General features: G+C 38.6%; 1 protein-coding gene across 1 annotated transcript in view; it reads left to right on the top strand.

Annotated features, from left to right (window-relative positions):
- c5 (complement component 5) overlaps positions 1 to 26909 on the top strand; it is a 109809-nt gene that overhangs the window by 29924 nt on the left and 52976 nt on the right. The window contains exons 11-18 of the mRNA XM_073052670.1: positions 1994 to 2191; positions 7193 to 7381; positions 15654 to 15863; positions 17276 to 17425; positions 18391 to 18520; positions 20058 to 20126; positions 21703 to 21900; positions 24797 to 24887. Of these exons, the coding sequence (XP_072908771.1) occupies positions 1994 to 2191; positions 7193 to 7381; positions 15654 to 15863; positions 17276 to 17425; positions 18391 to 18520; positions 20058 to 20126; positions 21703 to 21900; positions 24797 to 24887 (1235 nt within the window). The remainder of the gene's footprint in view (positions 1 to 1993; positions 2192 to 7192; positions 7382 to 15653; positions 15864 to 17275; positions 17426 to 18390; positions 18521 to 20057; positions 20127 to 21702; positions 21901 to 24796; positions 24888 to 26909) is intronic.

Genomic DNA, 26909 nt, shown 5'->3' with positions numbered 1-26909 from the left:
GCAGATGGATGAGGTTACTCCTATAAGGCTGTGTGTGCCTTCCCTGAAGCTCCACCTCAATAGTAGTAATAAGATGAGGGCATGTCCCAGATGGTGATGGTTCTTCACGATAGATGCCGCCTTCTTGAGGCATTGCCTTATGAAGATGTCCTTGATGGTGAGGAGGCTTGAACCCATGTTGGAACTGGCTGAGTCCATAGTCCTCTACAGTTTTTTTTGATCCTGTTTATTTGAGCCACCATACTAGGCAGTGATGCAACCAATCAGAATGCTCTTCAAGGTGCATCTGTGGAAATTTGCTAGGGTCATGGGTGACATACCAGATCTCTACAACCCCTGGTGAAGTATAGCCACTGATGTCCTTTTTTCATAATTCCATTAATATGTTGGGCCCAGTATATATCCTCAGATGTTGACATCCAGGAACTTGAAGCTGTTCAGACTTTCCACTGCTGACTCCTCATCAAGACACTCTCTGATCTTCCCCTTCCTGTTGTCTACAATTCTTGGCCTTGCTTATATTGAGTGCAAGGTTGCTAGTGCAACACACTCACCAGATCTCATTCCTGTACACTTCTTTGTCACTTTCTGAGATTCTGACAACAGTGGTGTCATTACTGAATTAATAGGTGGTCTTTGTCTGGCCACACATTCATGAGAGTTGAGGAGTGGGCTAGGTAGGCATCCTTGAGGTGTGCCTGTGTTGATTGTCAGCAAGGAGGACACATTATTACTGATCTGCACTGACTGTGATCTCCCAATAAGGAAGACAGGGATCTAGTTGCAGAGGGAGGTACAGAGCCCCAAGTTTTGAAGTTTGTTGATTATATTACTGATACTGTTAAACACTACACTGTAATTGATAAACAGTAACCTGACATAGGTATTGTTCTTGCCAGGTGGTCCAAGGTTGAATGTAGAGCCAGTAAGGTTGTGTCTGTGCTAGAAGTTTAATGATAATTGCAGTGGGTTCAGGTCCTTGCTCAGGCAGGAATTAATTCTATCCATGATCAATCTCTCAAAGCACTTCATCACAGTAAATGTATGACTGGGCGATAGTTGTTGAGGTAGCTCACTTTGCTCTTTTGAAGCAGTTAGGAACCTACAATTGCACCTGTGAAAGAGTGCAGAGGAGATTTGTGAGGATATTGCCAGGACTGAGTTATGGAGAGAGGTTGGGTGGATTGGGACTTTTTTCATTAGAGCCTGGGAGAATGAGAAGTGATCTAATAGAGGGTGAATGAGATCGTAAGAGGCATAGATAAAGTGAATGCAGTCTTTTTTCCCTGGGTTGAGGAACCAAGAAATAGAGGATATAGGTTTAAGGTGAAAAAAGAGCAATTTAGTAGGAACCTGAGGGGCAACATTTTTCACCGAAAGTGTGGTTAGTATTTAGAAGAGCTGCCAGAAGAAGTTTAGGTAGGTATGTTAACAACATTTAAGAGGTATCTGGACAGGTATAGTACATGGATAAGAAAGGCTTAGAGTGATACAGTCCAAATGCTTTAATGGGAATCTTGGTCAGTATGAACCAGTTTACAGAAGGGCCTGTTTCTATGCTGCATGACTCTAAATGAATCTAAACAAAAAGCACAGCCTCCAAACAAGGAGTTGATCATTCTGGATAGAAATGGGAAGAACTTTCTCTATCCAGAGGTAATAAATCTTGGAATTTACTCTGCAAACAGGCTGTGGAGGTTCAGTAGACTATATTCTAGACAGAGATCGATGGATTATTTGATAGTAAGTGAATCAAGGGATATGGAATGTACAAGAAATTAGCAGAGTTAAAAGATCAGCCAGTATCTTTACCTTAGCTATGTTTAAGCAGGCATATAGAGCCATATTTCCTATTCTTGTTTTAATCTTATTTGTTCTTATGGATGCTGAGAATGAAATTTCTGTACTAATTTTGTCTTGCATCTATAGGAATTATTTATATAATGTAATATATTGGATTCTATTTCACCTCATATTAACTTTTTTTTAACAGGTCCAAGTAAAAGACATTTTGGGATATCCAGCTGGAAATGTTGCAGTTACATTTTCTGCAAAGGCAGTTTTTGAAGACAGTGGAAGTCAAGACATATATCTATCAAAGTTGAATAGCAGAAAGATGACCAAAATAAATGATGGAACTGCAATGTTTACTATCAATCTTCCAGCTGAACTTCAAGAATTAGAATTTAAGGTCAGTTGACAAAAACAGGAGATCCCATTCAAGACATAAGTACAAATTGCAGTCTACAGTATAAAGATTAGATTAATAAAGGTGATCTGAGATATACAATGGGCACTGAATGCAAATATTGTTTATGTTTTTTCAATCCAGAAGAAAGAAACATTTTGTGAGAAGGACTTGTAGGATAGAAATAATAGGAAGTGGAACATGAACAATGTCATCAAATATAAATAAAAGCAACTGGCTTTTTGAGATATTTTACACTGACAGGATTTTAATATTTATGTGCATTATATTTAATAAGAATTCCTCATTTTGATTTCCTTTCTGTTAAATTCTTCACTCATTGAATAAGCTGATAACTAGTAATTGTACTGTGCTGATAATCAGGATGAAGGTTATGAGAGTAGCTGAGGATAACTTGCCATCATATCTTTCTTGAAAGATACATAAATAGCATTAAATGGCCTACCATTTTATGAGATGAGTATTGGAATACAAAGGGAATGTTGAGGAAAAAGTGGTTTAGATTTGGAAGTCTAAGTACACATTTCTGTAACCCAAGAAACATCAGTCTGACAATAGAGGCACTTAACTTGATTGCATAACTAAATTAAAATTTCAAAATAGCCACAAGTGCAAGGACTAAATCTAAAGTAATTTTTTAAAATTAGAAAATACTGGAAATACTCAGGTCAGTCAACATCTGTGAACAGAGACATAGAGTCAAAATTTTAGGGCATGGAAACAGTTAGTAAATATTTTAAAATGTGCAAAAATGAGGAGGAGAAGGAGCAGCTCAGAAATGAAGCCATATAAATCCATCCAAACACCTTTGAAACTGGACAGGAATAAGCATGAGAACCCTGCACGGCCTAAAGGGTATCTGCTATACAAGGATGAGTTTCCTGAGTAAGAGAGGCCTTGAGGGCAATAAAAGGAGACACTCTTCTGTGTCCCATCCATACGATGGAAAGAAAAGCACTTTCTTGACTTGTTTTGGTCTATTTCTCTCATTCAGTTGACCTGGTAACAAAGTAGTGGTGGTTAAATTACTCAGTTAGCAATTAAAATGATGAATCATTGATTCAGGGACATGAGTTTGAATCCCATGAGTGTCAGTAGTAATAAACCATGGAACTTTTAATTTTTAATCAGTATCCCAGGTGTTTAATTAATGTCCTTCAGAGAAGAAACTGTCTCATTCTAAAGTGGTATGGTTCATATATGACACCGGATTCATAAATATGGTTGGCTCATAACTGTTTCTTCAGTACAGAAACAGAAATGATGGACAGTACGTACTATAATGCACAAATGGATTTTAAAATGTATTTTTCCAGTAGAAGCCTGGGCAAATATGCCCAGAAGTGCAAAAATACACTTGGTGTCCACTTTATTACATACCTGCCGTACGTAATAAAGTAGCCACTGAGTGTATGTTTGTGGTCTTCTGCTGATGTGCCCATCTTCTTCAAGGTTCGATGTAGGATGAGAGGCAGAATTTATGAACATTTGTAGAGGTATACAGGTGTCCCCTGCTTTTCGAACGTTCGTCTTACGACAACTCACTGTTACGAAAGACCTACATTAGTACCTGTTTTCGCTAACCAAAGAGGGCTTTTGCTTTTACGAGAAAAAGACGCCCGCTTTATACATGTGTTTACCCCAAGAAAGACTACAATGACCGTGAAGCCTTGCACATGTGTGTACGTGCTGATTTTTTTTTTTCTCTCCAAATCGATTTTGGCTCGCTGTCTTCCTGATTTTTGATTAGTGAAACTACACCGTACCTACAATATTTCTACTTCATATAGGGTGTATATTTATCATGTCATTCCTGCTTTTACCATATGTTAGTGTTATTTTAGGTTTTATGGGTTATTTGGTATGATGTGGTGGGTTATTTTTTTGGGTCTGGGAACACACAGAAAAATTTCCCCATATAAATGAATGGTAATTGCTTCTTTGCTTTACAACATTTCAGTTTACTAACGGTTTCATAGGAACACTCTACCTTCGGATTGCGGGGGAAACCTGTAATATGATTAGGAATATTCAGCATGGCTTTGTCAAGGGCAGGTCATGCCTTACAAGCCTGATTGAATTTTTTGAGCATGTGACTAAACACATTGATGAAGGAAGAGCAGTAGATGTAGTGTTTATGGATTTCAGCAAGGCATTTGATAAGGTACCCCATCGAAGGCTTATTGAGAAAGTAAAGAGGCATGGGATCCAAGGGGACATTGCTTTGTGGATCAAGAACTGGCTTGCCCACAGAAGGCAAAGAGTGGTTGTAGATGGGTCATATTCTGCATGGAGGTCGGTGACCAGTGGAGTGCCTGAGGGATCTGTTCAGGGACCCTTACTCTTCGTGATTTTTATAAATGACCGGGCTGAGGAAGTAGAGGGATGGGTTTGTAAGTTTGATGATAACACAAAGGTTGGAGGTGTTGTGGATAGTGTGGAGGGCTGTCAGAGGTTACAGCAGGACATTGATAGGATGCAAAACTGGGCTAAGAAGTGGCAGATGGAGTTCAACCCAGCTAAGTGTGAAGTGGTTTGATTTTGGTAGGTCAAATATGATGGCAGAATATAGTATTAATGGTAAGACTCTTGGCAGTGTGGAAGATCAGAGAGATCATGGGGTGCGAGTCCATAGGACACTCAAAGCTGCTGCGCAGGTTGACTCTATGATTAAGAAGGCATACGGTGCATGGGCCTTCTTCAATCGTGGGACTTAGTTTAAAAGCCGAGAGATAATGTTAGAATATAGATATAGAATAGTACAGCACATTATAGGCCCTTCGGCCCACAATGTTGTGCTGACCCTCAAACCCTGCCTCACATATAACCCCCACCTTAAATTCTTCCATATACTTGTCTAGTAGTCTCTTAAACTTCACTAGTGTGTCTGCCTCCACCACTGACTCAGGCAGTGCATTCCATGCACCAACCACTCTCTGAGTGAAAAACCTTCCTCTAATATCCCCTTGAACTTCCCTCCCCTTAACTTAAAGCCATGTCCTCTTGTACTGAGCAGTGGTGCCCTGGGGAAGAGGTCCACTCTGTCTATTCCTCTTAATATCTTGTACACCTATCATGTCTCCTCTCATCCTCCTTCTCTCCAAAGAGGAAAGCCCTAGTTCTCTTAATCTCTGATCATAATCCATACTCTCTAAACCAGGCAGCAGCCTGGTAAATCTCCTCCGTACCCTTTCCAATGCTTCCACATCCTTCCTATAGTAAGGTGACCAGAACTGGACACAGTACTCCAAAGTGTGGCCTAACTAGAGTTTTATAGAGCTGCATCATTACATCGCGTTTCTTAAACTCTATCCCTCGACTTATGAAAGCTAACACCCCATAAGCTTTCTTAACTACCCTATCTACCTGTGAGGCAAATTTCAGAGATCTGTGGACATGTACCCCCAGATCCCACTGCTCCTCCGCACTACCAAGTATCCTGCCATTTACTATGTACTCTGCCTTGGAGTTTGTCCTTCCAAAGTGTACCACCTCACACTTCTCTGTGTTGAACTCCATCTGCCACTGCTCAGCCCACTTCTGCATCCTATCAATGTCTCTCTGCAATCTTCGACAATCCTCTACACTATCTACAACACCACCAACCTTAGTGTCATCTGCAAACTTGCCAACCCACCCTTCTACCCCCACATCCAGGTCATTGCAGCTATATAGGACCCTGGTCAGGCCCCACTTGGAGTACTGTGCTCAGTTCTGGTTGCCTCACTACAGGAAGGACGTGGAAACCATAGAAAGGGTGCAGAGGAGATTTACAAGGATGTTGCCTGGATTGGAGAGCATGCCTTATGAAAGCAGGTTGAGTGAACTTGGCCTTTTCTCCTTGGAGTGATGGAGGATAAGAGGTGACCTGATAGAGGTGTACAAGATGATAAGAGGCATTGATGGTGTGGATAGTCAGAGGCTTTTTCCCAGGGCTGAAATGGTAGCCACAAGAGGACACAGGTTGGGGAGTAGGTACAGAGGAGATGTCAGGGGTAAGTTTTTTATGTAGAGAGTGGTGAGTGTGTGGTATGGGCTGCCGGCAATGGTGGTGGAGGCGGATACGATAGGGTCTTTTAAGAGACTTTTGGATGGATACATGGAGCTTAGAAAAATAGAGGGCTATGGGTAAGTCTAGTAATTTCTAAGGTAGGGACATGTTTGGCACAACTTTGTGGGCTTAAGGGCCTGTATTGTGCAGTAGGTTTTCTATGTTTCTATTATGCTTTCAGAGATACTCTTCTGCACACCCCTGTTGTAATGTCACCTTTCTGTCAGCTTGAACCAGTCTGATCATTCTCCTCTGACCTCTCCCATTAACAAGGCATTTTTGCCTACAGAACTGATGCTCACTGGATGTTTTTTGTTTCTTGCACAATTTTCTGTAAACTCTAGAGACTGTGCGTAAAAAAAAAAAAAATCCCAGGAGATCAGCAGTTTCTGAGATACTCAAACCATCCGTCTAGCACCAACATTTATTCACTTAGATTACATTTCTTCCCCATTCTGATGTTTAGGCTGAACAACAACTGAACCTCCTAACCAAGTCTACGTGCTTTTATGCAGTGAGTTGCTGCCACATGATTGGCTAATTAGATATTTGCATTAATGAATAGGTGTACATAATAAAGTGGCCATTGAATGTAAATGTGTAACTAAATTTATAATGATATTATTACTTACTGTATATGTGCAAGAGAGCAGTTAAGATTGTAAACAAAGGGATTCCAGTGCTTCTAAGACCATTTTAACAGTTTTCTGACTGTTTCTGTTAGATGTATGACTTAAAATGTAATCTGTCCTATTTTTCAAAGTTTTCTGGTTATTATCGTCAGTGGACACAGTAGGTTTTCACCATACAAAAAGATACTGCTGCTAGGTTTTTATGCTAATACTGTTACCAGAGTTGAGTTGGAAGCTAATCATTTACCTATGCTAAATATGTATATAATCTGAATTTATTTCACTTATCTTCTAATGTAGACTACCCTTGATACTGAATACCCCTACTCCAAGGAATTCAGAGCAAAAGCTTATCACTCAAGATCCAAAAGCTACTTGTATATTACTTGGGCAGCCACTTTCCAAACATTCCGGGTTGGACAACACCTTAGTGTGAACCTCGTTGCAAGTAGTCCATACCTGAATAAAATAAAACACTTCCACTACCAGGTAAAAATAATTTACTATTGATATTTGGTATTTCATAGGTATTCACATGAATGTCTTTTATTTAGTAGGTATAAAAATATTTGACATTGGTTTGTAGATTTGTGATATGTTGCTGAAAATAGAATGTATGTAAGGTACAGTATTTCTGTCCATCACGCTTCAAATGAAGCTCTAAAACACAGGTTACAATGCCATAATTGAATCAATATTCATGTAGTATAAAACTTACTGAGAGTGGTACTATAAACAGACAAAATGTCTAAAATGAAACTTAGATCACAAATGGGATATGTGAAACCATCTGCTATTAATCAGGAGAAAATCAAAAAAATTGCAGCTGCTGAAAATTTAAGACAAAATGAGAAAATGCTGGGAATACTCAGCAGGTCAGTTGCATCTGTTGTAAGAGAAACAGTGAGCGTTTCAGGATGGAGATTCTTTATCAGAGATGAGAAGGAGATAAAAAATGTGTTAATCTGCTGGGAAGATAGGGAAAGAACTAATACCAGAGTGACTTGGAGTGAGACTGTGGGTGGGAAAGAGAACAATTTTTACACCTGATGAAGGGTCTTGGCCTGAAATATTGACTGTTTACTCTTTTCCGTAGATGCTGCCTGGGCTGCTGAGTTCCCTGGCATTTTGTGTGTATTGCTTTGATTTCCAGCATCTGCAGATTTTCTCTTGTTTGTGATTCAGCAACTATACTGCAAAGTCTCTTCCAGGGATGCCTACCCTAAAGAAGTTTAAATCTTCCCCTCGACGGGAGTTCAGTAAAAGCCCCTCTCACTGCTCCCCCTCTGTGATCGCTGACTCTTTGACCATGTGCTCACCCAGACCCACTACCACAGCCACTTATCCTTCCTGGGAGCATGTCTTCACTGCCATCTTGTGCCAGATGGCTTCCAGATCAGTTTTCAAGTTTTTTGATTCGTACCCTCTGAGGACCCCAGCTACTCACATTCAATAGACTGCTTCTCCCACCATGTTCTAGCTGCCACGCTTTCTGTCCTAAGGAGGTACCTGGGGACACTATCCCAGTTACTTCACAACTCTGGGATACTCTCTCCACTACCTGCAATGGTTTTTTTAAGTCCTTATGAAGGGTCTTGGCCCAAAACTTCATCTGTTTACTCTTTTCCATAGATGCTGTCCAGCCTGCTGAGTTCCTTCAGCATTTTGTGTATATCACTTTGATACCACTTTTACACCAGTTGTACTCAGTTATCAGTAACAATGCCCTGAACGCTTTATCTCCATTTTGAGTGGTCACACTCATAGGCCAGGGATCCCCAAGAGAATGGGGAAAATTTGCATTGTTTCAAGGAGTCTTTGAACACATTCTTGAATCTTATCTTCTGGCTGCCACATTCTGTAATCTCCGAAGCCTGAGCTCAGAATAGAATGTCTATTTATGGAGTCTGGTATCAAGAATGCAAAAATGTGGCCTACCTAACAGAACTGATTAAGCAAGAGCAAAGATCTCATTGATGAGGGATTTGGCCTGGGTGAGGACATTGACATTGATTCACTTATCCTTCCAGTAAGTTTGGAGGGTTTTGCAGTGACAGCAGAGGTGGTCAGCAGAGTGACCAACTGGCTGCAAGTAGTCCAGGACTCAGAAGCATGAAGGAGGGCAAAGATCATTACTGCCTCATAAGCCATACATTCTGCTAGGTCTGAAGTCTAGTTCTTCAAACATAATTTTCTTCAGTTGACCATGCTCATAAATTGAAAGTGATCAGTTTCATAATTGATACCTGAGAAGTGACTCCCAAGATATAAGCAGTAGTTTTCAAGGGTCTTGTCATGAATCTTTGTTGTTGAAGGCCAGCGTTGTACAATGGAGAAAAGTTTGGTGGAAGTCAATTGTCCTGTGGACTTTGAATGTAAAGCCTATCCTTTCAAAAACCTTAGTGAGCATGTTCAGTGAAATTGGAGATCAGCCTCAGAATGCATACAAACCATTGTCTGCAAATTAGGGCTTTCTCACTGAGACTTGGCTGACATTGATTTTGGAGGACAGCTTTTGGAGGTTGATCAGCTTTCCATTATTTCTATTGATTAACCTTGCTCTTGTGAAAAGATTGTTAGAGATCAGCATTGTAGTGAAAAAAGCTGGAAACAAGAAAGAGTTAAAAATCTCTTGTCAGAACTGGGGAAGTGACAAAAACCAAGTTTGTTTTAACTTGCTATGAATGTGGGGGAATGATGGATAAGACAAAGGGAATATCCCATAGGAATATCATATAGCTGTCATCTGTTCAAGGGGCTAATGAGAAACAGTTAGAAAGTGAGAATACAAACAATGCAGCAAAGAAATTGTAAAATGCAGGGCTGTAGTACATGTGCAGAAAGTCATGCTGTGCAAATGGAGAGAAAAAAAATGAATCAGCATCACAAATGGATGGTTTACACCAGAATTCACCAGAGGAAAAAAATCCAAGAAAAGTTATGACACAGAAGCAGGCAATTCAGCCAGTTCTGAAATGGACAGAGAAAAAGAGTTACAAAGGTGTAAACTTCAGTGTTGAGCCTGGAAGGCTGCAAAATAACCAGAAAGAAGATAAAATGCTAACATTGTGTGGGAGGCCATAGACAGACGCATCAGGCTAGGAATGAAGGGACAGAGAGGGCTTTAGTGTTGTCCCAATGATATGCAAGTATTCAATGAAACAGATTTGGTTTCTCAATTCTATTTAGTAATTTACATTGGAAAAAGTATAAATAAACTGCTTCTTCACAAGGAGGGAAGTGAAAGGACAGGTATTAAATCTCCTGGAGTTGCTTGGGTAAGTTCTTTGAGAAGGGCAATAGATGTACATTTTTGGTCATAATTCTATAAGAAGGATGTGGTGGCTTAGAGAGTATGCAGGAGAGTTTCACCTAGATGTTGACTGAACTACTGGTCTTTCATTATGGAGGGAGATTGGGATAGGCTGTGCTTGTTTTATTTACTGAAGCAATGGAAGTTGAGGGATGACCATATAGAGGTATATAAATAAGAGTAATAGATAGGTTGATGGTCAGAATACTTTTCTATAATGTGGATATCAAAAACAAGACAGTAGAGGTTTAGAAGCAAACCTCTAAACTTAAAAAATCTACAGCACAATACAGGCCCGTTGGCCCACAAAGTTTTGCTGAACATGTCCCTACCTTAGAAATTACTAGGCTGACACATAGCCCTCTATTTTTCTAAGCTCCATGTATCTATCCAAAAGTCTCTTATAAGACCCTATCATATCTGCCTCCACCACCGTTGCCGGCAACCCATTCCACGCACTCACCACTCTCTGCATAAATTTTTTTTACCCCTGACATCTCCTCTGTACCTACTCCCCAGCACCTTAAACTTGTGTCCTCTTGAGGCAACCATTTCAGCCCTGGGAAAAAGCCTCTGACTATCTGCACCATCAATGCCTCTCATCATCTTGTACACCTCTATCAGGTCACTTCTCATCCTCTATCACTCCAAGGAGAAAAGGCCAAGTTCACTCAAACTGCTTTCATAAGGCATGCTCTCCAATCCAGGCAACATCCTTGTAAATCTCCTCTGCACCCTTTCTATAGTTTCCACATCCTTCCAGTAGTGAGGCAACCAGAACTGAGCACAGTACTCCAAGTGGGGTCTGACCAGTGTCCTATATAGCTGCAACATTACCTCTTGGCTTTTAAACTCAGTCCCATGATTGATGAAGGCCAATGCACCATATGCCTTCTTAACCACAGAGTCAACCTGCGCAGCTGCTTTCAGTGTCCTATGGACTTGGACTCCAAGATCCCTCTGATCCTCCCCACTGCCAAGAGTCTTGCCATTAATACTATATTCTGCCATCATATTTGACCTACCAAAATGAACCACTTCACACTTATCTAGGTTGAACTCCATCAGCCATTTCTCAGCCCAGTTTTTGCATCCTATCAATGTCCTGCATTGATAACCTCTGACAGTTCTCCACACTATTCATACATCTCCATCCTTTGTGTCATCAGCAAACTTACTAACCCACCCCTACACTTCCTCATCCAGGTCATTTATAAAAATCATGAAGAGTAAGGGTCCCTGAACAGATCCCTCAGGCACTCCACTGATGACCGACCTCCATGCAGAATATGACCCGTCTACAACCACTCTTTGCCTTCTTTGGGCAAGCTAGTTTTGGATCCACAAAGCAATGTCCCCTTGGATCCCATGCCTCCTTACTTTCTCAATAAGTTTTCGATGGGGTACCTTATCAAATGCCTTGCTGAAATCCATATACACTACATCTACTGCTCTTCCTTCATCAATGTATTTAGTCACATGCTCAAAAAATTCAATCAGGCTCGTAAGGCATGACCTGCTCTTGACAAAGCCATGCTGACTGTTCCTAATCATATTATACCTCTCCAAATGTTCATAGATCCTGCCTCTCAGGGTCTTCTCCATCAACTTACCAACCAATGAAGTAAGACTCAATGGTCTATAATTTCCTGGGCTATCTCTGCTCCCTTTCTTGAATAAGGGAACAACATCTGCAACCCTCCAATCCTCTGGAACCTCTCCTGTCCCCATTGATGATGCAAAGATCATCACCAGAAGCTCAGCAATCTCCTCCCTCACCTCCCACAGTAGCCTGGGGTACATCTCATCTGGCCCTGGCGACTTATCCAACTTGATGCTTTCCAAAAGCTCCAGCACATCCTCTTTCTTAATATCTACATACTCAAGCTTTTCAGTCTGCTGCAAGTCATCAGTAGAATCACCAAGATCCTTTTCCTCAGTGAATACTGAAGTAAAGTATTCATTAAGTACCTCTGCTATTTCCTCCGGTTCCATAATCATTTTCCCACTGTCACACTTGATAGGTCCTATTCTTTCATGTCTTATCCTCTTGCTCTTCAAACACTTGTAGAATGTCTTGGGGTTTTCCTTAATCCTGCCTGCCAAGACCTACTCATTGCCCCTTCTGGCTCTCCTAATTTCCTTCTTAAGCTCCTTCCTGTTAGCCTTATAATCTTTTAGATCTCTAACATTGCCTAGCTCTCTGATTCTTTTGTATGCTTTTCTTTTCTTCTTGATTAGATTTATTACAGCCTTTGTACACCACGGTTCCTCTACCCTACCATCACTTCCCTGTCTCATTGGAACATACCTATGCAGAACTCCACACAAATATCCCCTGAACATTTGCCACATTCCTTCCATACTTTTCCCTGAGAACATCTGTTCCCAATTTAAGCTTCCAATTTCCTGCCTGATAGCTTCATAATTCCCCTTACTCCAATTAAGCACTTTTCTAACTTGTCTGTTCCTATCTCTCTCCAATGCTATTGTAAAGGAGATAGAATTATGATCACTATCTCCAAAATGCTCTCCAACTGAGAGATCTAACACCTGACCAGGTTCATTTCCCAATACCAAATCACGTACAGTCTCTCCTCTTGTAGGCTTATCTACATATTGTGTCAAGAAACCTTCCTGAACACACCTAACAAACTCTGCCCCATCTAAACCCCTTGCTCTAAGGAGATGCCAATCAATATTTGGGAAATTAAAATCTCCCATCACGACATCTCTGTTATTATTACACCTTTCCAGGATCTGTTTCCCTATCTGCTCCTCAATATCCCTATTACTATTGGGCAGGCTGTATAAAACAAAACACCCAGTAAAGTTATTGATCCCTTCCTGTTCCTAACTTACACCCACAGAGACTCTGTAGACAATCCCTCCATGACATCCACCTTTTCTGCAGCCCTGACACTATCTCTGATCAACAGTGCCACACCTCCACCTCTTTTGCTTCCCTCCCTGTCCTTTCTGAAACATTTAAAACCTGGCACTTGAAGTAACTATTCCTGTCACTGAGCCATCCAAGTCTCTGTAATGGCCACCACATCATAGCTCCAAGTACTGATCCACGCTTTAAACTCATCTGCTTTGTTCACAACACTCCTTGCGTTAAAATAGACACATCTCAAACCTTTGGTCTGAGTGCATCCCTTCTCTATCACCTGCCTATCCTCCCTCTCGTACTGTCTACAAGCTTTCTCTATTTGTGAGCCAATCTCCTCTTCTCCAGTCTCTTCAGTTCGGTTCCCACACCCCAATAATTCTAGTTTAAACTCTCCCCAGTAGCTTTAGCAAACCTCCCCACCAGGATATTGGTCCCCCTGGGATTCAAGTGCAACCCGTCCTTTTTGTACAGGTCACACCTGCCCCAAAAGAGATCGCAATCATCCAGAAATCTGATTCCCTACCCCCTGCTCCAATCCCTCAGCCATGCATTTATCCTCCACCTCATTCTATTTCTATATTCACTGTCACATGGCACAGGCAGTAATCCTGAGATTACTACCTTTGCGGTCCTGCTTCTCAACTTTAAAGTGAGAGGAATGAGTTTTAAGGGGAAACTGAGGGAAAGTTATTCATTTAGATATAGGAATTGTATCTGATGCTACCTGCTCTTAAAGTGTTGCTTTTTTTAAGTAGGGAAGTGGGAATTCTGACATTTGTTAGGAAAGAGTGGCAAGGCTAGACCAAATAGGCTTCTGTGGAATGGAGTCAAGGATAGAATCTTGGCTGAATAAGTCTTAAGTCTTAAAAAATATTCCTTCAAGAAGGCATTGACTGTCTCATGGTTCTTGATAAGTCAATCTGACGAAACACAAAATATCTGCATTATACAAAGTATAAAAGTACAAAGTAAATTTATTATTAAAGTACATATTTATCACCATACACTACCCTGAGATTCATTTTCTTGTGATCTACATTCAATTAAAAATAAAAAAATCAGCATAGGGGCAAAGTATTCAGTGTCATAAAAAATTATCCTAAACAATACTGTATTTTGCTTGCGGGCATTCACAGTAAATGTGAAGAAACACCATAAAATCAATGAAAAAGTACACACAAACAAAGATGGACATACAACCAAAGTGCATAAGAAGACAAACTGCAATTACAAAATAAATAATTATACAAGTAAATAAATAAGAGATAAATAAGATTGAAAACATAAGTTGCAGAGTCTTATGAAGTGAGTCCTTCGAAAGTGAAATAATTCAGTATTGAGGTGAGTGAAGTTACTTGCGCCTGTTCAGGAGCCTGATGGTTGATTGTACCTGGTGATTTGGGATCTAAGGCTCCTACACATCCTTCCCAATAGCAGCAGCAAGAAGAGAGCATGGCCTGGATGATGGGGGTCCTTGATGATGAATATTGCTTTCTTGTGGCAGTGCTTGTTGTAGATGTGCTCAATGGTGGGGAAGGCTTTTCCATTCATGGGCATTAGTGTTTCCATACCAGGCCATGATGTAACCAAAATTCAAAGAGCATTTATTATCAAAGTATGTATACTATATACAACCTTGAGACTTGATTCCTTATAGGCAGCCGCAAAATAAAGAAACCTAACATAACCCATTAAAAAAGTCTGTCAAACACCCAATGTGAAAAAAAGAACAAATCATGAAAACAATAAAAAAAAAAGCAAATAACATTCAGAACTAAACTTCACAAAAGTGAGTTCACAGCTGGTCCTGGAGCCCATTAGTTGCCGGCCACAGCCTCAGTTCAGCACAGAGATGAGCTGACTCAATTCTGCCTCATCTTGGTCCTGTTGCTTCAAATTGACTCCACGTCTGCTTCAGCAATGACTAAATATTGACTCATTCCTTGGTCTCAGGCAACCATCCTGCACCTTTGAGACTTCAGTTCACACAGCAAAAATGCCAGGTTGTACAGGCAGTTCAAAAGCTCAATTCCAAAAGCTCAAATCCACTAGATAGTGGATAGGAAGAACACAGATGGACTGAGGGGAGGAGTTTAGTGTGACATATGTGGGTTCCTCAATGCATTTATGGCTACAACCCAATACCCACGCACATTCTACACTGAGATCTAAATGTATACATGTGATGAATAGCACAGAATGAAATTACAGAAGCAGATATTGAAGGTGACTCCTTAGTAACCAAGTATTTTCTACTTTTTGGGCAAGACCTAGTTTTGAAAAGCAGTTCCACTATGACAACACAATGTATTCTCAATACTGCCATCTACATTCAACGAAAAATAAAAATGCTGCACAGAGGTATTATATTCAGTGTCAGAACAAGTTATCCCAGACAATATTTTGTTTGCATCAGATTTTGACTTAATTTTATTTTGTAAATTGAATTATAGTTCTGTGTTCTCTCAAAAGATTCCAGTATCTCTGCAGTGTAATTGTATTTTCATTATTTTGTATCAGATACTTTACTGTGAATTTTTGTCTTAATCTAGGTGGTATCAAAAGGAAAAATAGTTTCATTTGGGACAAAATCACGTGCAGTTGGCACCCAGGTTTTCAATCTGAATATTCCTATCACTGCAGAAATGATCCCTTCTGCACGCTTGATTGCATATTATATTGTAACTGGAGAAAATGTTGCTGAACTGGTTGTTGATTCTATATGGTTTGAGGTGGAAGAGAATTGTGTAAACAATCAACAGGTAAATTCCAATGGAGTTTCTGGTACAAATAGAATATATGTCATTTAAATCATGATTAATTTAGTACTTAATTGAAGACACTGCACAAGAATTTATGAATAGTAAGTTCTTCTTAATGCAATTGTCTAACTTCTCCATTAATTATTTATCTATCAATTGATTGAGATACAGTGCGGGGTAGGCCCTTACAGCTCTTCAAGCCACACTGCCCAGTAATTCCCCAATTTAATCCTAGCCTAATCATAGGACAATTTACAGTGACCAATTAACCTACCAACTGGTACATCTTTGCACTGTGGGAGGAAACCTGAGTACTCAAAGGAAACTCACAGTCACTCCTTACAAGCAGCAATGGGAATTGAACCCTGGTTCCTGTACTGTAAAGCTTTGTGCTAACCTCTACACTGTCTTCCTTCCGAACTTGAATGGCCTTTTCTTAAACTCTGTTCCTTGAGATAGAATCATTCTTTTGGGATTTTTTATAGTTACCAGCTATTCATTATTATGTCTAAGTTAGTTTCATAATATAGGTGACTTCCATGTTATGGTTTTTGGGATAATGTAAATTTGTTTTTATAGATTCACAAATTACTACCTGAAAATTTGTTCTCACAGAATTTATGTGAAGAAAAGAAAATAACTAAACACAATTTTATTTTCAATGTGCATTTTATCATATGCACAGATGATGCATATCTGTGCATGTGTCAAGAAATTCAACACCCCTTTCCCCCATCCATTATGCAGGGTTTGCTTGTAGACTTTTTTTGTATTTTTTGAAGTTCAAAGTAAATTCATTATCAAAATACATACTGTCTGCTGAATGTCACCATATCAGAAATTCATTTTCTTGTGGACATTCACAGTAAATGCAAAGAAACACAATAAAAAAAACTATACACTGACAAAGACAGACAAGCAACCATTATGCAAAAGACAAAAAATTGTGCAAACACCTAAAGAAAAACAAACAATACAAAAAAACAAAATAATAGAAAAGTAAGTAATAAATAATACTGAAAACATGAATTGTAGAGTCCTTGAAAGTGAGTCCAGATGTTGTGTAATCAGCTCATTGTTGGGGCGAATGAAGTTATCCACTCTGGTTCATGAGCCTGATGGTTGGGGGTAATAACTATTCCTGAACCTGGTGGCATTGGACCTAAAGCTCCTGTATCTCCTTAATGGTAACAGTGAGAAGACAGCATGGCCTGGACAGTGAGTGTCCTTGATGTTGAATGCTGCTCTCCTGTGACAGTACTCCTTGTAAATGTGCTCAACGTGGGGAAGGCTTTAACATGTATTATTGTTAAACATAATTAACATTATACTTGTATTACTGATATAAAAAAAGTTCTTACAATATGAGATTTTTAGAAGAAATTTTGAATACTTCCCTTTTATATTTACAGATTCAGTTAGACGCTGATTCTGATCTATATGAGCCTGGAAATCCAATGACTTTAAGAATCAATGCTGAACCTAATTCACTTGTTGCATTATCTTCCATTGACACCGCTGTGTATGCAGTTAGAAGCGGAAGCAAATTAACAATCAAAAAAGTTAAGTGGATTTTATATTTGATTAAGTAACATAAACAACTCTGATTTAGATGTTTTGAAAATCAGTTAACTACTTGAATAAATGGATTCCTTATGAGGCCAGGGTTAATGAATAAAATTATTTGGTGACATTGCTAAAGAAACAACATATAAACAATGCAATACCAACCAGAGGAACGAGATCACATATTCCCATTGGGTAGCCTACAACCTAATGGTATGAACAGTGAATTTTCCAATTTCAGGAAACCCTTAACTCCAGTCTTTCCTTCTTTCTCTCTCTCCTTCCAATCCACTTGTGGTCCTTTCATCTTTATTCCTTTTACCATTTTTCCTTACTAGCTACCATCGCCCATATACATTTGCCTCCATCCTTCTACTACCCACACATTTTACCCATTGTATTCCCTCCCCCATCTGGTTTCATAAGATGAGGTGCTGCAGAACTGAAGGATAGCTTATGTTGTTCCATTGTTCAATAAAGGCTGTAAGAATAAACCAGGAAATTATAGGCTGGAAAGCCTGAAGTCAATCATGGATAAATTATTGGAAGGTATTTTAAGGGAGAGTTGCCTGGTTAGCAATAGTCATCATGGCTTTATGCTTAACAGATCATGTTTAACTAAATTTTTTGAGCAGGTTATCAAGAAGGTTGATGAAGGAAAGGCAGGTACAATTGCAACATTTAAGAGGCATTTGGATAGGTATACGGAGGAGAGGGTCTTGGACGGTAATGGACCAAACACCAGCAACTAGCAGGGATGATCCTGTGGTCATCATGGACCAGTTGGACCAAAGGGCCTGTTTCCATGCTGGATTACTCTATGATTCAATGACAATGAAATTCACAGAGGGTTGAATATGGGAAGCCAATCCTTAATTGACAGTGCTGTTGTATCTGCATCTCTGTACAATAGAAGAAAAATAATATTCATATTTAATAAGTTTTGTATTTCTTTGCACAGGTGCTACTTGATGCTGAGCAGCATGATCTTGGATGTGGCGCTGGAGGTGGAGAGAACAATGCAGATGTGTTCAGGAAAGCCGGATTGATGTTTTTAACCAATGCCAATGCTAAAAGTTTGCCAGTTACAGGTAATTAAACAAGAAATAATGTATAAATAAAACTGCAAACACAATATGTACAAGCATTCTCGGAGGTGTATGGTCTAGATATCAATATTCAATGATATAAGACAGAGATACGTCTAGGTATAAAACAAGAACAATGCACCATGTAAATGTAACACACTAAATGCTGGAGGAACTCAGTAGGCCAGGCAGCATCTATAGAAAAGAGTCCTGACGAAGGATCTCGGCCTGAAGCATTGACTGTTTACTTTTTTCCATAGATGTTGCCTGACCTGCTGAGTTCCTCCAGCATTTTGTGTGTGTTGCTTGCAATTTCCAAAATCTGCAGAATCTCTTGTGTTGATGAAACATTTACATATTGTAAAATTACTATACATAGTCCCTGAAAATCACTGAATTGTTCCTAGATCTTATATGCTTATGGTGCACTTATGCACAGATACATCCACACAAGTGTGGTCTTATCTAACAGCAGTTACAAAGCAAAATACATTTATATTTGCATGGGCTACTGATGGTATGGGGAACTTGTACACTATAAGTTGTTAACAATAAATATCCTTTCACATTTTTAAAAAATGAAGTCTGAGGTTGTGGAATCCAGAGCTTGGAACAATCCGCTAAACAGATTGGAACAGGTTTCTTTAAAGTCCTTGTGGCACAAAAAGATGAAAGGATTCTGTGTAAAATGTTTCAAAGTGTATAAGGACTGATTTATTTGCTCATAGTGCATTAGGCATTGGAAGCAAGAATATTTTGCACCTTGGCGATCATGGCTGAAAAGAGCATTGGACCATTGCTTACTGAGCTTTTCCCAGTGCAGAACAATTCCTGATGCTGTAATTGTTATAGGCTCAGAAATTGTTCCATATAATTGTTGGCAGTAGGATTCACATATCTGGTAGAAGTCAAGGCTAACATTCAGAGACATTTAAATGATATAACAGAGAAATATATTATAAAATGCCATTAATTAAATCTTAAATATATTTGTATTGTATTGTATGTAATTAGTTTTGCTACAACAAGTGTATGGGACATTGGAAAAAAGTTGAATTTCCCCATGGGGATGAATAAAGTATCTATCTATCTATCTAAAATAAAATCATAAATATATAAAATCTTAAATATATTTAGAAATGTTCCACTGAAGTAAAATACATCAAAGAATATATTTAATTTCTTGGGGATTGCCTCATGCACTAGCCTAAAATTACCATTAAATTGAATATGGATATCAATCTTACACTAGGTATAACAGCAAGAATGGATTGTGCTACTGAACTCATGCAGAGTCAGTCCCATAACAAGTGCAATGGCAGAGCAACACAATCTGTCAGTTAGTAGGTTTCATATTTCGAGATTCACCAGTGTAATTGTCAGAAGTTTCAATGGCTGAAGTCAAAGTTGAGAATGTTGAATATTATTAATGACATTCATTACTCATATATTCTTCCTAATAATCTGACATGTTGGTTTACTTGGTATAAATTTATTTGCGTACGTTTTGGTACTGAAGTTCTGTTTTTAATTTTTACAGAAGCAAAATGTGATGCTATATTGCGAACAAAGAGAAATCTGATGCTGGGGAGTGAAATACGGAAAAAAAGTAAGGTTGTTGTAAAAGGATAAATTAAAACAAACATTACTTCAGTGATTAAAAACAATTGTCTCTTTCTTTTAGTAAATCTAAAATTTAATTGCCTTCTCTAATGAAGCTACTGATTCATGTTGATATTTAAAATAATATGCATTGACAGTCTTCCAAAACCCAACTCAGCATTAAAGTGATATCCATTTCCACAATAAGAGAAAAAGCTACATGATCAATTACAACATTGTAGCTCTTGTCCCTATCCCAGGTAAGTTTTTCAGATGCTACCCCTATCTATGCAGGCATGGCAGGGCCTAGTTCTGACTAAATTCCTCTCCCTCCTCCCATTCCCACTTGACTTACAATTAGTTTCCAAGCTCTTTCTTTTAGAGGGGAGCAACAGAACATAAATACGTAAATATCTTCCTTCAGGAGGAAACATTTTCCAATTTCATCTGAAGACTTACTTTTAGTTGTCTTGACTGACCCCTTAAGTAGTTCAACTGTATTGTCCTATTATAGCAGCATTTGTGCTAAACTCATTTTTAAAAGATCCTACTGGTCTGGATGCTTCATTGCCTTAATGGTCAATGCAGAGGAGAGATGAGAATTTTTACCATAGTTTACAATTGAAGACTGTTTAAAAGAATAGCATGTCAATAGATAAATCCAGTGGGAAGTTTTATCTGCCTGTCCACTTTCTAATGAAGGGTAGGGTTAAAATAATATCTTTTTTTTTGGAGATTTAGAAAACCTCATGAATGAATTTGGAAAAGTTTGCTTCAGCAATTCCAGGTCAAACATCTTCATTCCTTATTCCCCCATCCACATTTTATCATCTACTATAAACTAAAAGGCTCTTCCTTCTTTTAGACCATAAGACATAGGAGCGGAATTAAGCCGCTCAGTCCACTTAAGTTCGTATGGCCATTCCATCTTGGCTGATGTGTTTTCCCTCGCAACACCAGTCTCCTCCCTTCTCCCAGTAACCTTTGACATCTTTACTATTCAAGAACCTATCAACCTCTACTTTAAATATACCCAATGGCTCGGCCTCCACAGCATCTGTGGCAACGAATTCCACAGATGCACCTTCCTCTGGTTAAAGAAATTCCTCCTCAACTCTTATCTAAAATGATGTCCTTGTACTCTGAGGCAGTGCCCTCTGGTGCAAGACTCCCTAACTATAGGAAATGTCCTGTCCACGTAGTCTCTATCTAGGCCTTTCAATATTCAGTAGGTTTTAATGAGATTCCCTATAGTTCTTCAAAACTCCAGTGAGTACAGGCCTTCATATGTTAAACACTCAAACACTCCTCATATGTTAACCCTTTCATTCCTGCATTTCTTTAGCTAGCTCAGCAGTAACAGAGCCTTGTGTACATGTGTGTAAAACAACATTGGCCTTATATGCAAACTGGATCTTCTGAGTAGGAGAATCTCACATAAAATTGGATTGAGTTTCTGTACTTTGACACTTTAATACTCCTTTGCTGGAATGCGAGATTTAAGTTGGTTAGCTTTATGTGAATTATTCTGGAAATGATGTGATCATGTCAATAATGTTTCAATCATACTTTTATATTTCCAGTTGCCAGTTTTACTAATGCTGTGGAACAGAAGTGCTGCATAGATGGAATGAGGGACTACCCTCTAAATCAGTCTTGCTCTGTAAGAGCAAGTAGAATCAAGTTACCTGAACCTTGCAGACATATATTCTTAGAATGCTGCAATTATGCAGAGAAGCTGAAGTCGCAGTCTTTAGATACTTTGACATTAGGAAGAATGGGTAAGTCTTGGAACCCAAAAGGTTATTTTCCCTGCACACCTAGTTAAATTAAGAGATAAGCCACAGATCCTAGTGATAGGAAATACTTTCTTCAAGATTTTCAAGGTTTATTTAGAAACCAGCAAATAACTAACACGCAGAAAGCAGTGCAATGCATTTGCAGCTGCAACCAAGGGTTATTTTTGTTAAATGATGGGTGTCAACTAGTAATGTCTCTGTCCTGATTAGACGAAGCTTTTACATTGATTGACTGAAAACCTTTTGATATCTGTAAACTCTTCCCCATCAAAACCAATTCTCTGCAGTAAAGCTTTGATAATCTACTGATTATTAAGAAATCCTGTCAGTTCAGGATCTGTTTCCCAGGTTCCCTTAAACTCACAGGCGCCCCTTTTAACTCATGCCTCATTTCCTATGATTCCTTCAAATGTCACAGGAACCCCATTTCCAATGCTTCTTTAAACTTGCTGCAATCACTGGAAAATTTATTATAGTACTGCACAAACTTACATAAAAAAATAATTTAAAACATATTTAAATGGAAAACATTCAGTAGTCTGGAATTATGCCTACCTGGACCTTAATGTTACATATTAATACAGTTATATTGTATTAACTGTATCTACTTATTTGAGGACAATAACTAAAGAAATGTATCCATCGCTCTGGACCAGACATCAATAATTTGGTTGCTATTCCAGAAGCCTCACACAGCATTTTAGGGCATGTATTCACAGCAAGTTTCTTCATCTTTGTCACTACTATCAAGAGAAAAAAACAAGGCACTTTGAAATGCCTCTCTATTGCAAAGTTCAAAGAAAATTCATATCAAAGTATGTATATATTACTGTAGTGAACTACATATACCTGTCTGGACATGCCCCCCGCTGCTGACTGCTCCTGAGGCTCCTCCCACAGACCCCTGTATAAAGGCGATTGGAGGCACTGCTCCTCCCTCAGTCTCCAGGATGTTGTGTGATGGTCTCTTGCTGCTGACAGTGCTTTCTTCCAGCTAATAAAAGCCTATCTCTCGCCTCACGTCTCCGAGAGTTATTGATGGTACATCAATTACCAAATACAACCCTGAGATTCATTTTCAGGGAGAAACACAATAGAATCAATGAGAGACCACACCAAACAGGACGGACAAACAAACAAAGTGCACATATAAATTAAAATAATAATAATAATAAATAAATAAGCAATAAACAACAATAACATGAGATTACAAGCTCTTGAAAGTGAGTCCATATGTTGTTAAAACAGATCAGTGATGGGGTGAATGAAGTTCAGTGAAGGTGTCCCCTCTGGTTTAAGGCCTGATGGTTGAGGGGTAATAACTGTTCCTGTATTTGGTGGTGTGGGTCTTGAGACTCCTGTACATACAAGGCAGCAGTGAGAAGAGAACATAGTTTAAATGGTAGGGTCCTTGATGATGGATGCTGCTTTCCTGCAACAGTACTTAATGGTGGGGTGGGCTTTACCTATATGGACAGGGCCACATCCACTACATATTGTAGGATTCAAGGGCATTCGTGCTTCTATACCAGGATGTGATGCAAACAGCCAATATACTCTCCACCACACATCTATAGAAGTTTTAGATGTCATGTCGAATCTCTGTAAACTTCTAAGAAATTTGAGGCACTGCCATGCTTTCTTCTTAATGTCATTTACATGCTGGACCCAGGACAGATCCTCTGAACTGATAATAATGAAGAATTTAAAGTTACTGACCCTCTTCACCTCTGATGCCTCATGGTCCTCCAGTTTCCTCTTCCTGAAGTCAATAGTCAGGTCCTTGGTCTTACTGACATTGAATGAGAGTTTGTTGTTCTGGCACCCCTCAACCAGATTTTCAGTCTCCCTCCCATATGCTGATTTATCACCACCTTTGATACGGCTACAACAGTAGTATCATCAGCAAACTTAAATATTCTATTGGAGCTGTACTTAGCCTTACAGTCACGAGTATAAAGCTAAGCGAGTAGAGCAGGTGCTAAACACACAGTATCATGATACACCTGTGCTGATGAAGATTGTGGAGACAAAGTTGCTGCCAGTCCAAACTGACTGGGGTCTGCAAGTGAGGAAATCAAGGATTCAGTTGCATTAAGAGGTATTGGAAAGATGCAGGAAAGTGATGGTGAGTTGGAGGTGTGCTGTGGTTGAAGACACAAAGATAAATAATATTTCAGAAAGTTGACAGAAAATGCCATTAGGCAGAGAGGCAATGACTGATTTTTTTTTGTCTTCAATGAAAGTAGACAGGTCAAGATTAAGAAATAACCATGAATCTAGGGAAGAAAATGAATGTGTAGACTGGGATAAGTAGCTATATAGGATGAACTGTAGTTGCAGTCAATGATAAGGATGGACATGGGTAGGGATAGTGCGGGAGTGAAAGCTAAAAACAGAATATTTCTCTTTTATAGGTGTGTATTTACGTTGCAGTGTTCTGCTTTAGTGGAACATAAGACTAGAAAAGGCATCTTATCTTGTTGAGACATTATAGGTATCATGGCAAATATGGTTGATCTATCCTTTGGTTCCATTTTATTGCTCTTGTTGAATTTATTGTGTTACTATAGCACAAAAGAAAAATCAATCTTAGCTTTAAAATTGTTAATTGACTGAACACACACAGGCTTTTGAGGGAGCAATTTCCAAGTGTCTTGTGCTTGTGTGTAAAAAAAAGCTCCCTAGTTCATCTTTAAATGAGTGGACTCCATTTGTTATATATGGAACCATGTTAGTCTTCCTTATTAGATTAAACTGTTTTTATTTGATTGTATGTGGGGCTTAGACATCTCAAGAATAATGCTGGTCAGACTTCCAAAATGTAAGTTCTATCTGTTATTCACATTTTCATTATTTGTTTTAATCACAAAACCAGAAATGAACAATGCATTTGAATTGGAGGCACCAAAGATCCGTAGTTATTTTCCAGAAAGTTGGCTATGGGAGGTCCATGAAATTTCAGAAAGGTAATTTCTGCAGTACACTTTCTTAATGATATGTTACCACACAATTTATAAATGATCTGCTGATAAAGATCTTGTGACATATTTTATATAGACATCACACCAGACATAAATTTAATATCCTTTCTCAAGTTAGGGTATTTTCAAGTTAGAGTGATCAAAAAAATAAATAGCTTTATTTGAAGAAGCAAATCTAAAATTACACTGAATTTTAAATTGTTATGTATCTTTAATTTATCTTGCCTGTCTTTCTTTATAAAATCCGTTCCTCTTCATTGATGCTCCACCATATGGTTTTCTATTTTCAATGCTTTATCTTGTAGATTCTCCATTACTTTTTTGACTTCTCTTTCCTTCAACAACTTGTATATCTTTGATCAGATAACTTTCTGAACTTACTCTTTCACCTTGTTTCTTGCTGCCTAATGAACAGGGAAAGACTGACAGGTTGCAAGAGATCACAGTTGTTCACTGATAATTGTGAAGAGAAATATGAAAAAACAAAGCTTTTTTGTCTAGTGTGCATTATGGTGTCATCATTTTATTTCTGTCATGATACATCTGAGAACAAATATCAAGCTCAGTCAGAAAATAGCCTTTGTTATCACTTTAACATCAACAGGAAATGTACATGCTAAAAAGAGACCTCAGTTCTATAGCACAACCTAGAAAACTGTCCATTTCTGAGCATATGTAAGTGGAAAGATAAACCTATTCTATTCATATAGAAACATTCTGCATAAAAACTGATGCACTGGAAAAATATTCAACAGATCAAGAAGCATCTATGGAAAGAGCATCAGTTAATCTTTCAGATTTGATGGTGCCTATCCTGCTAAATATTTCCAGTATTTTCTGTTGTTATTTCATATTTTCAGCATTTACATTTTTTTTATTTTACAAGGATTCTGCACGCCTAGCTATATATACAGGATAGCTATACAAATAATCTGCAGCCAAATTCCTAAAAACCAAGCAGAACGTATTTTTGACAGGGTGGAATGTAGAAAATGATTTTCTGCAAGTTTAAATAAAAAGGTTGATATGCTGTAGATGTACAATTTTAGTTTTTAAAAGGCATCTGTTTGATTTATTTACAAACGGTATTTCATTTGTTTACATTGGTGAAAATTTCTTCGAGAGTTGCTTTTTTCATAAACTTTTCTGATGTTTTAATGTCTATTTGAAATCTAAATGATATCATTATATTTATTCTATCATCCATTCACAATATAAAGACAATATATATAGTGTAGTGTTCACTCTAAAGCTTTTATAGTTGAAAAATGTAATTACGGAGAATGACACACATTACTCTGTTTGAGTGTTGGAATCAACTTTCCAATTAATTCTTAGGCTGTCTAAAATTTTATTACATATTTGAAAAATAACATATATACAGTACTGTGCAAAAGTCTTAGGCACAGATATATAGCTAGGCTGCCTAAGACTTTTGCACAGTACTTACTGTATTTGTCAATGTGAAGTGGACAGCAAGTTTGTAAATCTGACAGGAGGAAAGTGTGTTGGGAATAGTGAGGGTGGGGTGTGGAACTAGTGGCAGAGAAGGAGTGCCAGAGTGGGATTTGGAATTGGTGTAGACACACTCGGTGCTGAGACACCAGGCAAGGTCATTTGATTCCAAACAATTGGTTTATTGATCATTACAGAATGTCTCTATAGTGTTTCCTTCTCCCTCCCGTCTCCTTTCCCATTTTCCTAACCATAATTCCCCTCTCACTGTTCCTTTCCCACTCTCAATCTACGATAGAGACCCATGTCAAAATCAGGTATACCATTATTCACATATATAATAAAATTTGGGTTTTTTTTACACTGCAGTAGCGCAGTGTAATACATAAAGTGACTTCAGTACTGTGCCATATATATGTGCCAAAGACTTTTGCACAGTACTGTGCATAAAAAGATATGCATCAGCACTAGCTAATGAAGACATTCCTGTGGAATAATGCAAGACGGATAACCTGAGTAAATTACGTCAGATATAAACAAATAAAAATTACA

The sequence above is a fragment of the Hemitrygon akajei genome, chromosome 7 (assembly GCF_048418815.1).
Source record: "Hemitrygon akajei chromosome 7, sHemAka1.3, whole genome shotgun sequence".
Classification (NCBI taxonomy): domain Eukaryota; kingdom Metazoa; phylum Chordata; class Chondrichthyes; order Myliobatiformes; family Dasyatidae; genus Hemitrygon; species Hemitrygon akajei.
The sequence above is the reverse complement of the archived record's forward strand: the minus strand, read 5'-3'. Positions and strand labels throughout refer to the sequence as shown.